This window comes from Taudactylus pleione, unplaced genomic scaffold (genome assembly GCF_031769625.1).
Source record: "Taudactylus pleione unplaced genomic scaffold, aTauple2 ptg000361l, whole genome shotgun sequence".
NCBI classification, from domain to species: domain Eukaryota; kingdom Metazoa; phylum Chordata; class Amphibia; order Anura; family Myobatrachidae; genus Taudactylus; species Taudactylus pleione.
The window spans coordinates 1,439,126-1,454,607 of record NW_028284762.1 but is presented as its reverse complement, the minus strand read 5'-3'; the positions used below and the strand labels follow the sequence as shown (position 1 = coordinate 1,454,607).

Here is a 15,482-nt window from a genome sequence, read left to right as displayed (position 1 = left end):
ACCCTATGTAATTTTAAAAAATAAAACTTTTAACCTTTTTTTTCTATTTACAGGCAGAAACATACATGGAGCACAGCGATCTGTGTATATTTCTGCCAAGCTCTCAGATCACAGGCAGGTGTATTTATTTCATGAGTTTTTACAGGAGAGTTTGCCCATCTCATGAGAGTTTAGAAACTCTCTGCTTGGTAAATTCCCACATCCTATCTTCACTAGTGAAAAGGTTCTCGAGTTTTGCCGATGGTGAATTGATGAGCATTTGCTAACTGTCCAGTATTTTCCTGTAGCAAAGGAGATCTCTCTCCCGAGTTTTACATTAGTAAATTTGCGAGTGGGAAAAAATGGCCAAACTCTCCAGAGTTTGCAAATTCTCCCAGACTCGATTCTTAGTAAATTTACCCCCACGGGTTTGATTTCTACATGCATACTAAATGCATTCCGTTACTCTATACTGCATATTCCGGCTGCAGCTCTACAACAAATCATATTATATACCACTGCTATTGCGGTCATGATTTCAGCTGCTGGAAGGGATATGGGGGTTTCTGGGCAACTGGAAACCCCACCCCGGGGTTTGCCCATGTGTCTGCAATTTTATGCAAATGCAGCTACAAACTCCTTTTTTTGTGTAAATCCATGCAGTCGAATGTGCAAGGACTGAGCCGCCCACTTTTAGCGTCTGTGCACGCTGTAATACCGATTGGTGCGGCCACTATTGGTCGCACCATCAAAACTTGCACCAGCGCTATGTCAAGTGCAGTTTCTCCGCCTGACCACGGCCCCCTATGTGTGCGGCTGGGTATCTGTGAATGCAGCCGCTTGCACTGACACGAACGCGACACTCCCATAACGCGCCCACTGAATGGACCGTTTTTGCGTACATTTCTAGTCACACCCATCACTTTTCCACAACATTACTGATACCATGTGACAGCGCCTTTGTGTGTACACTCTGTGTAACGCATGCGCCGTAGGACTTTTAAGAGGTCTTTTCGCATGCGCAGTTGCAAAATATCGATCAATTACATGAAGATCAGCAAAGCGTGCAGATTGCGTGCAGCTTGAATCAGGCATACACTGTGCCTTTTGGCGTTTCCCTCTATTTTCCACCTTGACGCAATGCTCGAAATTGCTAGATAGCATATACAGGGCCTGATTCAGACCCGTTCACTAGGATGCTTTCGCACGCAGCCGTCAGCAGCCTGAGTATGCAAATCCCGCGATCGTTAGCAAGACATTAGCACGCCCACTATGTTTTGCTGTGCGATCGCGGTGTATATTTAGACGCCCGCCAGCCTGACACAAGACGCCCACTTTCCCTTAGTAACATACGTCATCTCCAGGAAGTGTATGAAACAATCGGTAACATCGAGTAACATCGGACCCATACGCAGCACTTGTGGCTGACCATACCCTACCGCAAGCACTGCAACTGCTGCTGTGTGTAATTCAGCCATGTGACGTGTACGCTGACGATGCGTCTTAATTATGTACGCCCCTGAAACGGCATTCAGACGCACAGACACGCCTGCGTTCGCACCACCACACCACCTTTACCATCGACCACCCCCTGTCACCACCCACAAATGGCACGTCCTGCCACTCATGCTTGCGGAGCATCTGTGTACAGGGTGCGACCGCTTCCGGATCGCATGGACTAGTACGCGCATGCACACTGCGTCTTGGGAAATGACAGGGAGGTGACTATTTGGACTCGTGGAGATGCTGCGTCTTATGGGCGTGTCATGGGAGTCCCTCGGTTATGACGCAGGTTGTGTGCGCATTGGAGGCCATACTGAGGCAGAGAATGTGCACCCTGCATGGGGCTGGTGGCATTTTCAATGGTGTGGCCGATGGTTGCAAACAAGACCCACCAAGCAGTATTTCAACACCTAAAGATGCTCAAAGAGGGCGTCTCAGTCCTTGCACATTCGGACGCAGGGCTGGGCATCATGGAAGGGCTTTGCAGCGCCATTAGTATATAGTCGCAGATGCTACAGGGACAAAAGACACAGACACGGACACGGCTGAGGTCAACTTAAAGTCAGCCCCTAAGAGTTCCCCCTGGAGTGTAGTCTTTCGGCCGTAGTGCTCAGTTCCATAGAAACATGTTGGCACCAGGTCCAACGACACCAGAGAAGGAGCTTTACCATGAACCGATCTGGGCACCATGACCACCTGGCCCCATACAACGACAGCAGTTCTGCCAGTGTGTGCAGGACAGAGCTATCAGCTCAGTACAGTCTTTTTTGCTAAATAATTATGTGTTTAACCAAATACTAAATTAGGAATATGATGCATCTTTGCAAACAGGTGTCCCTATGGGATGCAGTCATCCTGTCAGAATCCCGGAAACCGGCATCCCAACGGTGAGTATTGAGGTTAGGGGTTAGGCACTAAGGGGAGGGTTAGGGTTGGTCACTAAGGGGGGAGGGTTAGGTTTAGGGTGAGGGTTAGGTATAGGGTGAGGGGGGAAGGTTAGGTTTAGGCACTAGGGGGGGAGATTAGGTTTAGGTAGCAGGGAGGGTTAGGGGTAGGGAGAGAGGGAGGGTTAGGATACTGACCAACAGGTGTCGGTATCCTAACCCTATCGGGATGCTGGCGTAGGTATTGTGACTGCTGGGATCCCGAGCGCTGGCATCCCACACCCAACCCGTCCCTCTAACCCTGTCAGGATGCCGGCGTCGGAATTGTAAATGCCGGGATCCCGAGCGCTGGCATCCCACACCCAACCCGTCCCTCTAACCCTGTCGGGATGCTGGCGTCGGGATTGTGACTGCCGGGATCCCGAGCTCTGGCATCCCACACCCAACCCGTTCCTACCTATCTTCTCTTGCTTCCATCACTGATTTTGTTGAAAGCCTATTAATAACGTATTTGTACATTTCTAACTTTACACAATGTACTGCTACCGCCAGGATATAAAAAGAATCCTCATCATTTTTGGGGGCAGAATAATCTCCCTAAAAAGTGTGAAAGACTAGACTACATAGACTGCACATTAGACAATGAAAACAATACTGTTTATTGCTGTCAAAATGTTACATTACATTATAAACTTCATAAGTGTCAAATCGCATAATTCTGTATTTTATAACGGCTATTTTAAATCTTAAAAAAAAAAATTGTATTTTATTTTTAACTAATACAAAATGTGTAGAAGTCATTTACACATAACAGCAATCCATAGTCTGCTAAATCCTGCTGTTTATTATACAATATTATATAAATATTACTATGCATTTCATGTGGATGAATTATGTAGGCACCCTGGCAATTGTAGATAAATGGATCAGCTGAGTTATTGTGTGGCTATTCTGTGAACACAATGTTTATATAAAACAGTGCATTGTATAGTATATTATGTTTGCCGGCTAATTGCAATACAGTAATGTCAGGGTGAGAGGTGGCGGCTCCATAGAAATGGTTGTCACGGACAACTAAATTGGAAGACTGAAAAGCCAGCAAGGAAGCACAAAGCTGAAAAGGAGAAGCGTATAGCAGCTACAATCCTGGAGTAAATCCATTTTTATGACGGTTGATATGGCTTTAAGGATTATTATTCTAGAAAAGAGGTGCCCGGGGTTTGTGTTCAGTTATCCTTTTTGTGTCTCCGAAGTTTTGCTTTGGTTTCCTCTTGCCGTCTCCTCCATGCTGCAATTATATCATCATCATCCATCTCTTCTGCCTCATCTTTGCTCTTTCTGTTCCGAGACCATCGATCTTCGGAACTGTGACTTTCCGATGGGTCATTGTCCTCTTTGTGTTCATTGACTTCACTCTTCCTACAGCTCTGGGTAAATTTCCCCCTGGAACCCAAGTCAAACGTATCTGAGTTATCTGACTCTTCAGGATCTTCTAAATGACTTGTTCTGGGTCTTCTACTGCTGGTGACATCAAGATTCTCATTTGCCTCTTGTGAGTGGTCACTGAAATGTGGATCCGTTCTATGATCCTTCATATATTGAGCCTCATTGAATGTAGAACTCCTAATATAACTACTCTCCTCTTCAGAAGATGTTGAAAATCTCGATGTGGTTCTGTCAGTTTCTCTATAACTCTGATAAGCTAAAGGAATCTCTTTGTCATCTTCTGGTAACTTCCTGGAATATCCATTGATTTCAGAATTCTTCTCTCTCTGATATTCTGATTTCCTTGAGTACCGTTCAGAAGTACTCTCATGTTGTGATATTGTGCTGCCTTCTGTTTTCACCCCACTGAGCCATGTGCTAACATTTCTCTGTAATTCGGAGCTTGTAGAGTTGACATTTGCAAAATTACCTAGATAGGAAGATTTTTCACATTTGTCCCATTCCCGATTTGAGGACAGCTTAGAACTTTGGACCTTAGCGCTTGGAATACTTATTTTCTCTTTTTCATCGTCATCATCATCAGTGCCTTTAGCCTTTTTCTTCTTGAACATATAGCTACGCTTGTTGTCAGATTCAACTTTTTCCTTTCTATACTGGGACAATTTTTCAGTCAATTCTTCTCTCATTTCATTTTCTTTCTGGTTGAGCTTTTTCAGATCCACATCATCCATAAAAAGTCCATACAGCGGGACACTTGTCTGGGTAATCTTTCTCTTTGTACTAGACATATTGGTATTAGAGCTCATTGATGTGTTGTAGGACAATACAGAGTCTGTGCTTTTGAAGTCACGGTGCTGAAATCCAGATAGACAAGACTCTCCGGCTGCACCAAGAACTGAAGATCTTTCATCGTCTTTTCTGCCAGGATCTCCAGAGGCCACGCCCAGAACGGAAGAAGCACGCGACATAGTCATGATCTCATTCTGCTTTTGGGCAATGGTTTCAGTCACCACATTAGCTATCCAGTTCTGAATGCTAGCTATGGAAATGGCATCAACTGCGCCAGGTGGTATATTTGGTGGAAGCACTGCAGGAATTTGCTCTTGGCCTACAGAACTTCTTGTGTGAGATTGTCGTGATCTGTTGCTCTGCATGCTCAGTACAGAAGCTGTATCATTAGGGCCACTAGCTGAAGGCGCACTTTGGAAAAAGGCAGACAGCGGAATGCTGCCACTTATTGAACTTTCATTATCCCAGCCACAAATTGACTGGCTCTCCTCCAGATTCTGCTTGGAACGTTCTAGGATCTCTGCTCTTCTTTGTTTACGTTTAGCGGTTGCAGTGTCTTCTCCTTTGGTAAGTTCCACAATTTCCTCTTTGTTTTCATTGCCAACTTTCTTCTGCTGCTTTAACTTCCATGCTTGGTAGGCTGTTACGTCAATGTCTGACTGGCTCATTTCATCATCATCTTTTTTCCCACCAGTTTCCTCTTTATTTTGAGAGTCTGAAGTCTCTGAGTCTTTTTTGTGGTACCCAAACTGAATTCTTTTGATTTTCCACCTTTCCAAAGGAGTAAGTTTGTGTTTGTTGTTTTTGCAAAAGTTAAATAAAGAACCGGCTTCCGAGCAAAGGCTTTCTTCATCTATATCCTTTTCTCTGTTTTTATGACCTTTTTCAGTCTTGGTTTTGACGTCATTCTCAATTTCCAAGAGCCTCTCGTTCCACATATCCCAAGTGCTGTCAGTAGATACGGAATCTGTACGTCCTCTAGTCTTTCTGTTCATTCTGCTTGCTTCAAATTGTTGTTTCAAAATCCGTATTTCCTGAGAGGTGATGCTGTCCACGTCACTGATTTCGCTTGGCGAATATCTTCTTTCACTCATCAGAGAGCTTGCGTCATCTCCATGCTCAAGCGACTGAAATTTTGCATTTTCTTTCTGCCATTTATAAACCATCTGTTGTACATACTCTTCACTTACATCGCCATCCTCAGGAAGAGTTACACCGTGTCCATTGTCTTTCTTCGATATGTCCCTCGGTGGAAGACCTTGTTTTTTTCTCCACTCTTCATAAATCTTTTCCTCTTCATCTTCATCAATGAGCGTAGGCTGTTTAGAAACTACACTAGACTTTCCCATCAGACTCATTGCGCTGCCCATGATGCTAGACGTGTCCTCTTCCTCAACGGTGATAGAGTGGACCTTGGCGCCCATGATGCTCTCCACATCTTCTTCTTCCACAACTATGGAGTGGGCTTTGGCTTGTATGACGGAGCCTTGACTATTTTTGTCATCATCGTCATCATCATATCCATTTTGATCAAAATACTCTCGCTCCTCCAGTAATGCTTCATTAAGCTCTCGCAGCTGCATAATAAAGCTGTCATTAGGGTAGATGGCTCGTTTTTTGCGTAGGGTCATTAGGGCTTCTAGTATAGTCATGTGATGGAAGATCATCAAATAAGCTGCGACCAGAACTGCAGATCTACTCATTCCCATCTCACTGTTCACTAAAACTTTACCTGTGAAGGAAGAATGAGAACAGTTATTATTGTGCAACTTATCAATTAAACAGATACAGAAGATGCTATATATATATTTATGTGTGTATATATATATATATATATATACATATATATACTCATGTACTCTTTCACTATTGCTTCAGTCACGCCAAAAAGCCCCTCTCGGTGCACCAGGTACCTATTCGCATAAATAAAACAACTGGGAGCGACAAAACTACATTGCTGGATTACACTGATCAATTTCATGTGCAACATGTATACATCTGTATACGGCTAAGCCGGAGTCTGTGTAAATGCAAGCGGCTGCGGCTTCTCCTCACACCTAGTTCCGTTGCGCTTCATCTACAGCTTTGTACCTGCGTAAAACCAAATCCTTTGCATTTAAAGTCGCAGCCCATCGTCTCAAGTACACTGTGAGGGGCTTTTCGCTGCATCTGCGATGTGACTAAGTTGCAAAATTGAAAGAAAAATGCGGTACACTACTACACTACCATATGGCGGATGGACAACCAGCAAGGTTGACCATTGCCCATATCAACCAATCAGATTCTACTTATCATTATCTAACACCTTCTAGAAGATAATAGCTAGAATCTGATTTGTTGTTATGGGTAACACCTCCACTTCTATAAACCTGCACTTTAGTAAATTTACCCCTAAGTGTGGACATATCAATATCTATCTATCTATCTATCTATCTATCTATCTATCTATCTATCTATCTATCTATCTATCTATCTATCTATCTAATATCTATCTATCTATCTATCTATCTCATATCTATCTTTCTATCTCATATCTATCTATCTATCTATCTATCTATCTATCTATCTATCTATCTCATATCTATCTCATAGCTATCTATCTATCTATCTATCTATCTATCTATCTATCTATCTATCTATCTATTTCATATCTATCTATCTACATTGTTAAGTCAGAGTAGGCACTTTTCTTGCATTCCGCCGACTTCCTAGTGAAGTGGGCAGAATGATGAGAATCTTGCTGGCAATCTGCGCTCCGCGTGGAGGGGTCAGGGCCTGATGACACAATTCTATGATAAATGCAAATACTCTGGCTCCGCCCCCATCACCGTCCACTTGAATGTCCTCTCCAGGCTTCTCCCGGAGAGGCATCAACTAAAGTAGGTACGTGTTATGTAAGATGCACATACTAATTATTATTAGCATTAGTTATTATAACCACCACATAGCTCTGCAGTGCTGCTCAGAGCCATGAGACAATCTGAGTGGACATGGTAAGAAAATTACAGGTTGCCCAGCATACGCGTAAGGTACGCTTTGCTTGAGAGTACGTTCAGCTGTGAATCCGGCCCTATGTGACAACGTGTAACTATACTGTTATGTGTTTCATTCCCTGGCATGCATGTGCTAGCTCTTCACATGGGCTTAATCAAAAGTATTGCAGCTCAAGCAGAACACAGAGCGCCTGATTCAGAGATGGACGGATTTGCAGAGCCGCACATAAATCCGTCCATCTGAGCTGCAAATGCCGACGTTGCAGGCTGGGATCACCATAGCGATGGTTGCTCCTTCGGTCAGGCTGTGGGAGTTAAAGCTTTCCTGGACGGTGCCTGGTCGTGTAAGAGGCCAGGAATCTGCGTGTGCCGTCAAAGACGCCGCTGACCTCGTCCCTCCTGGAAAATGGAGGCGTCACGCCCCTCGTTTCCGAGAACGGCGACCAGGCACGCCCCCCAAAAGCCGCAGCATGTCAATCATGCTACAGCTTGGGTGGTCTGCGGGCGAGATCTGCAGAATGTTTCCTGCGCAGGTACAGACCCCTTACCATCGGAGACGTGCGTTCATCCTCATACATGGTGAATCAGGCGCAGAGCTGCATAAACTCATTGTATGCGGTGCCCATAAAGTAGCGGTCGGCAGCCTTCCCGTTCCCTCTGCGCCCTTTGACAGAATGCAGCAGCTATAGAGAGCAGCTCTTCCTATATAGAGTGCAGGCGGATCATAGGAGCGAACAGGAATGTAACAAAAGACTTGTCCTCCAGGAGTCACCATCTTCCACCTTGTCCTCTTCTATTATCACTAGGCTGCCACAGGGCTGGGGACTGTGCCGAAGCATGGAGAACAAGGCTGGATGCTATTTATAAAGACGGCATCAGACATGGGTCAGGTCTCCGACAAGAAATGATTTATAACCTGGAAGAATTTACCAGCAATCCATGAGGACGAAAACATTTCATAACAAGAAGAATATAAGTATATATATACTGTATATATATAAATATATATAGTGGACATAAAGAAATGTAAAGTGGTAATTGGGGGACTCCAGGCATACTGTAAGAAAAGGATCCCATGCAAATTAAGCAAATAACATTTCAGACTTCCCAGAATGGTCAAGGTCATGTGTACAATAATGGACTCTTCTGGTTACCTATAAATGTGTTTAGCATGGCTGCAAGAGGAGACCTCAGTGACTGTAACTGTGAAAGATCCACGTTTTTCAGGTTGCATCAGTAACCAACACAGCTCGGCTTACTAATATAACTTCCTAAGGTTTGTTCCCCCTCCAGCATGCATGTGCAGTGGGAGTCCCGTCCATTGACTCCAAAGGCTCAAGCAGCAGTAAATCGGAAAGGAGAAAGACGTGGAGGGAATGGGTAAGTATACTAGGACGGAGGAAGCAAGATGGGCCGGGGGTGGGGGGGGGGGGTGGGGGGGGGGTCAAAGCAGCGAAGGGGGCTGCATGAAGAGGGGTATTCATGAAAGTTTTGGAGAGGGATAAAATTGTGAAAGATAAAGTAACAAACCAATCAGCACCTAACTATAATTTTTCAAACACAGGGCCTGATTCAGAGGCGCTCGCTATTTGCGAGCGCTCGCTCTGAATCAGGGCAGATTTAAAAAAAAAAAAATCCACCTCCAGGCCGCTCGCATAGCTCTGGGTGACCTCCCACAGCTTTTATGAGCGGCCTGGCGATGGTCGCGATTATCGCAACCATCGGGCTTGCAACGAGACTCTTGTTGTAGGGTCTCGGTTCCCGCAAACCCGAGTGAACCAGAGCCGGAAGTTCACTACTGACATCACGAATGATGTCAGTAGGGCTGTCCAGCCACTCCCCCTTCCCCGCCTACAAAACGGGGCAAGCTGTCAACATCGACAGCCTCCCCATTTTGTTGCGAGCCCCAGAGCAAGTGATTTCTAACTCGCTCCGGGGATCGCGCACGCTGCGCGTGCACACTGACCGACCATTGACCCGCTTGCAAGCACTATGCGCTCGCGAGCAGGTCTGAATCAGGCCCACAGTCTGTACAATGACAGTTAGGAGCAGATTGGTTGATAGTTTATCTCTCTCCAAGCTTTCATGAATACCCCCCAAAGCATGGGCAGAGCACGATTGAGCAGTGGACAGAGAAAGGTCAGGGAGCGACACAGTTGGGGGCAGAGCTGGACAGAGTTGTGAGAGAGGGGCAGGGGGGCATAGCAGTGTGCAGAGAGGGGGTGCAATGTAACACTGCACAACTGACCCCTCTACTGAACTAAGGGCCTGATTCAGACCTGCTCGCAAGCGCTATGCGCTCGCAAGCGGGTCAATGGTGGGGCACTGCGCACGGGCGGTGTGCGCACTGCGCTTGTGCACGCCCCGTAGCAAGTGAGAAATTCACTTGCTCCGGGGCTCGCTACAAATGGGGCGGCTGTCGGTGTTGATCAGCAGCTCGCCCCGTTTTGTAGGCGGGGAGGGGGAGTGGCTGGACAAAATGAGGCGAACGCCTGCCATTTGTGGGCGGCCCTACTGATATCACTAGTGATGTCAGCAGTGAGCTTCCTGCTCTATTAGAGCAGGAAGCTCACTGGGGCTTGTGGGAACGAGACCCTACCACAAGGGTCTCGTCACAAGTCCGATGGTTGCGATGGTCGAGACCATCGCAGGCATCACCTGGCCACTCGCAAAAGCTGTGGGTGGTCACCCACAGCTTAGCGAGCGGCCAGGAGGCTGGGTAATAAAAAAAAAAGTGACCGCCCTGATTCAGAGCGAGTGCTCGCTTTTTACGAGCACCTCTGAATCAGGCCCTAAATTACCCCAGAATATTACAATATATGTTTCTGTGTGTGTGTAGTTACGTGTGTAGGTGTGTGTGTGTGTGTGGTTACGTGTGTGTAAGAACTATTTTCAGGTGGGCTCCCGGAGTAACACAGCGTGAGATGTGTATGTGAGGCATAGCTCAGACATTCATTCAAACTATTTGGGGAAAACCAAAACCAACATTTGACTCTAATTGTATTATTATAATCTACTTTTATTTTTATCCTTTGTTATTGTTACTCCGAAAATAACGCTAAACCCCTGATGATTCATCACAAAGTATCAGGTCTGTCAAATAGCAGCAGTTTATTTTTATCGGTCATCCTGACTGAGGGGCCCCGTCTCTGGGAGAGGGCAGCTGTCCACCTCCTGGCGCACAGAAGTGAGAGCCCGGATTCCTTTGCTGCTAGAGAAACCAGGAATTAAATGGACAAAAAAATATTATTTATTTAAAATTGTCTTTGCTTAATAAAGCATAAAAGTCTGAGGAGTTATTTAAAAATGATGGAAAAGAAAATAATTGTACAGCTTTTATGACAATTTGGCCTCTAGGGGGCGTCACAGAATTTGGAATTAGGTTCATATTTATTTCCTTCTTGCAAATTTAGCAACAAACTATTTTTGTACAAAGGCTGGTGATTTAGTGGGTGCACAAGAATTACTTTACAGGATATACAGTAGGCTCATATACCCCAGAGTAGTGCCAGCTTTAATTGTATTCCTTGGTCTGGTACGCCATCATCTAAGGGCAAAAAAAGGAATATGGGAACACTTATTATTTATGGTGAAAAATAATAATAAAACGTGCGCCTAATAGTGTAGTAATTTAGGGTAAATTGAACTTGTGCTCAAGGTAAATAATGTGCGTACCAAAATTTAAATAAATATATGCTTATCTGATGTCCAAGTGATATTTCAATGGCAACACTTCCAGGGTTTTTCCAAGGGGTACTCTTTCTGTGGTAACCTTAAAATTAGGGCTTAGAATTTTTTGCCCAATAGAAAAGCAATATGGTGTAGTAATTTTTATGCAAGGTAGTAGCAACAGTGGACAAACATAAATCTGCGTACCAGATAGTGCATAAATCAATGCTTATAAAGGTGTCACTCCTCTGTGTTCCAGGTCATAAACATTCCGGCTCCATACACCACCATGTGGTAGATCTCAGACCAGAAATGGAGAAAGTCTCCGTAAATAATTGTTTTATTTAGACCAAATACAATACACAAATACGCAGAGTAAAACCAAAATATAAATAGAGAATAAATAAAGTAAATGCTTATGTTGAATAGTATAGCAGATAAGTCCACTTTAGGGGGTTAAGGAGACCCAACGCGTTTCATCCTTCTGGACTTCCTCAGGGGTAGCAACAAGGTCCTGGTGTGCCTCTTTATATACCCTCTACTGTGGGTGCACCAGGATTTGACAGGAATATATTGGGATATATGGGACACCTTAGCCGCACTGTCCCCCTTTTGTTTTATGATGGTATTTGTGTTTCACATTTGGTCTAAATAAAACAATTATTTACGGAAACTTTCTCCATTTCTGGTCCCTATATTAGCAGGTACAGATTGACTGTGTGCATTCACCACAGATGTCATAGCCAGATATTGCAGTTCAAAGGAAAGAGTGTGATAATTATCTATCCACGGTAGCTGGAGGTAAGCAAAAAAAAAAAGCCAATATAACTAAATAGTGCACTAAAGTCTACTTCACGTGTAGTTTTTCTTTCTACACTGCAGGGAATAATAGTGATTTTATTACTGATATAATACTATGTTTAGTACATGACAGTAGACGAGTGGCAGCCATACTCGGAGCTATATTTCTGGACAAATTAGTTCAGGTACCTCGGGCCTGGGGGAAGAGCGTTTTTTTTATAGTAGAGGGGCTGGGCAGAAAAATTATGTCTCCATGGTTCTATCTTCTACTGTATCAGTAGCATCTTCCTTCTTTCCCAGACCCACTGCACACTCGGCACTAAACCTCTAGTCTTGTAAGAAGATACTCTGACCTGGCCCATGACTCCGTCCAGCTCCTCCTTATTGATGGTGGAGTGCACTAGTGTGCAGACTCCATACTTAAAGTACCTCCAGAGAGGCTTCATTCCATTATCCAAGATGGCCACCAAGGTCGGCCATCTTGTTACTGTGTAATGCCGGTTACACACTAGACGATTTGTCATCCGATCCCACGGTTTGGGATGACATATCGGGCACATCGTCTAGTGTGTACCCACTATGCGCACCCCCGCTGCCAGACATCGGGGTCGATCCGTCATCCGTTCATGCATGGGCGACGGAGCGACCCAGCTGCTGACGCCAGCAAATTCTATACCGGCGGACGACATATCAGTTGGGCGGTTACCGAATCGTACAGTGTGTAGCGAAAGTCTGATATGTCATTCATTGGCACCATTGGGCATCGCATTGGGGGGGTTGCCTAATGTGTGCCCACCTTAAGAGTCACACAGTGGGTGAAAGACTTCACTCATGATGACTGGTTGTGAGAGACAGGCTTGCAGCCAATCAGGGGGCAGGAGCTGAACTGCCGCTGTCCCCACAGATACCACTGTACAGCGCTGACCTGTCACCATACAGTGTTCAACTTCACCCCCTCTCCACTGCAGCACCAAATATATTTTGGCCCAGGCTTGACGTTCCTGATTGGTTAATAAGAGATTCATGAATGGCGTTCCTGTTGAAAAATATCAGTTACTCTGAATATGCGCCCATTGCGGAAGCCAACGGACTGAGATATGCTAGTATAGCAATCTTCTTATCCTCTGCTTATTAGCCTATAGCACCGCCCACTTTATTTTTTGCATCCGTGCTTCAACGGTCATCATTACCCAGCTGCCACTCAGAAAACGCTTACTTGACGTCAGTCTCCGGTCGCTCGACATCTGACACGGTCGCACCCGCTTGCTGTTTCAGACACATTGAGCGGCACATGGGCAAACCATATTATTAGATTTAGTCGCATGCCCAGTCGTCTTGAAATCAGGAGATGCGCCCTTTTCTTCAGATGCTTCTGAATTAGAGTTACCCTCATTACCCTTAATCTTGGTAATAAATTAAAACAATACATTTAATCAAAGAATGAGACACAATGAGGAAAGTTCAACTCCGGACAGCGATGCAAAGTGTCACTGTGGAAAGGCACATGGCGTCCTGCTGGCATCGCAAGATGTCCCTCGCACCCCATATCGGCACTACCGTAAGTGCTTTATATGTGTGCATCCAGGCATCGGTGAGCCACATTGTGCTGAATTGAATTCCCCCCCCAATATGCTCTTAGAATAGACCCCACAAAATACCCCTCAGATGCCACAAAATACCCACTCACCCAAAACACCAAATATACCCCATTTACCCCGACTCCTCTCAGCCTTCACACTTTCCCTAAACTCATTTCAGCCTACCCGCTAATTTACTTACTAACAGCTGGAACGTGCAGTCAGAGTAGGCAGAGCCTCCCCTGTCCTACTCCTGAGATTGATATAAAAATGATTAGAATAATACAAAGAGGATATTTATAACTTATAAACATCTTCTTTGTTTATTGTAATCATTTTTATAGTTAACACTCACCAGCTTTTTGGAGCTCCCTGGGACTGCATGGAGACAAGAGATGAGGCAGCAACAGCTCAACCTCGCTTCTGTATAGTCAGACACTGCTTGCAGAGCTGGGGGCGGGGCCACACCATGGCCAGTAAGCTGAACAGAAAGAGAGCTAATAGAGGCATGCCTCCAACAGGGCATAGAAACAATAGAAAAGTACCAATGTATCTTTAATTAGGAAGGAGCTGGGGCTGCAGTTAAAAGCTCAATGGGCATTATGCAGCCCTCAGCCTATCTGGTGCCCATCATTGCTGTAGAAGAATTAGTTACAGTGAGGAATTATTATTTCTCTTATATTTAGACAAAACTCATGGATTGGATTAAATTAACCTGATTCTAGGGTATATTGCATTCTGTGCTTTTACAATTCATTTATCAAAGCAAACAGTTACATGCATTGCCACTGATACATTGTCCTAAAACTTACATCAGCAAAGTATCATTTTGATATTCGAATTGAAGTGAAATCTTAAATCTATAGCAAAAGCTCATACAGAAGTGATCAGAATTTCCTTGTCTCCAATATCTGGTGGTCAGCGGGTTACACTAACGTTCGGTGATCCTGAATTATCGATAAAACAGTATATTATTAAATAGCTGATTATTACCCCTGTACGTGAGTAGAGCTTCATCAAGGAATTCGGCAGCCGGTCGGAGGAACTTTGAGATGTCTAAATCTGGAAAGTCGTCGATTTCCACTCCCATGTACTGAATGTCCATCCCTTTGTAGAATTCGGGCCCTGTAAACACGGTGGTGTTGTGCCCAGCATTCAGAACGTGCGTGATGCCCATCCGTTTCAGGCGCCCTTTGTTGACGGCCACGCTTCTGAAATTAAGCAACAAATCCTGTTTCTGTAAGCTTTGCAAAAACACTTACACATAGCTGTTAGTATTATAGTTAAATATTAAACTACCGTGTTGACCAGCACTGGCCATAAGGAACCATCTGGATTTCTCCTAATAAATTGACCAGTTTAGACCTTGGATACGGTATCAAAGTCTGGTACGTTACAGCTACATATGACTGGTGTTAGTATTACGTATTTTATATATGTGGCAAAATCAGGGCAAGGGTGCTGTTTCCTGGGGTAAATGGTTGCACATCTCATGCAGCAGCCAAGTAGTAGTACACTTGTCCAGTTTAATTTGCAGCACAAAAATAAACTAAATCTAAAACTAATACCTGCCCTATATGGCTCTATCTAAAATAAATTATTCCCTCTCTCAGAGTGGAGGGACCTAACATCCATTCTCACAAAACAGAAGTTTTTAGCAGGGCATAGTGTCTCTCAAGGCCTCTGACCTGTTCCCCAGGCAGTGAAAGACTAACAACAAAGACTGATACACCCTATATCAGCCTCTCACAGGTGGTCTGGCAATCAAGGCTGCTAGACAGAAGCTAAACACCTGGGGCATACATATCTTCCACTGGAAACCTTTTCATTGTTTTTCTCAC

At 44.7% G+C, this 15,482-nt stretch overlaps 1 protein-coding gene across 1 annotated transcript in view; it reads right to left on the bottom strand.

Annotated features, from left to right (window-relative positions):
* Positions 1 to 3,035: 3,035 nt before the first annotated feature.
* Positions 3,036 to 15,482, bottom strand: part of STYXL2 (serine/threonine/tyrosine interacting like 2) — an 85,291-nt gene continuing 72,844 nt past the window's right edge. Inside the window, exons 5-6 of the mRNA XM_088444406.1 lie at positions 14,635 to 14,852; positions 3,036 to 6,333 (exon numbers count right to left, since the gene is read on the bottom strand). Coding sequence (XP_088300532.1) covers positions 3,593 to 6,333; positions 14,635 to 14,852 — 2,959 coding nt within the window. The 3' untranslated portion in view covers positions 3,036 to 3,592. The remainder of the gene's footprint in view (positions 6,334 to 14,634; positions 14,853 to 15,482) is intronic.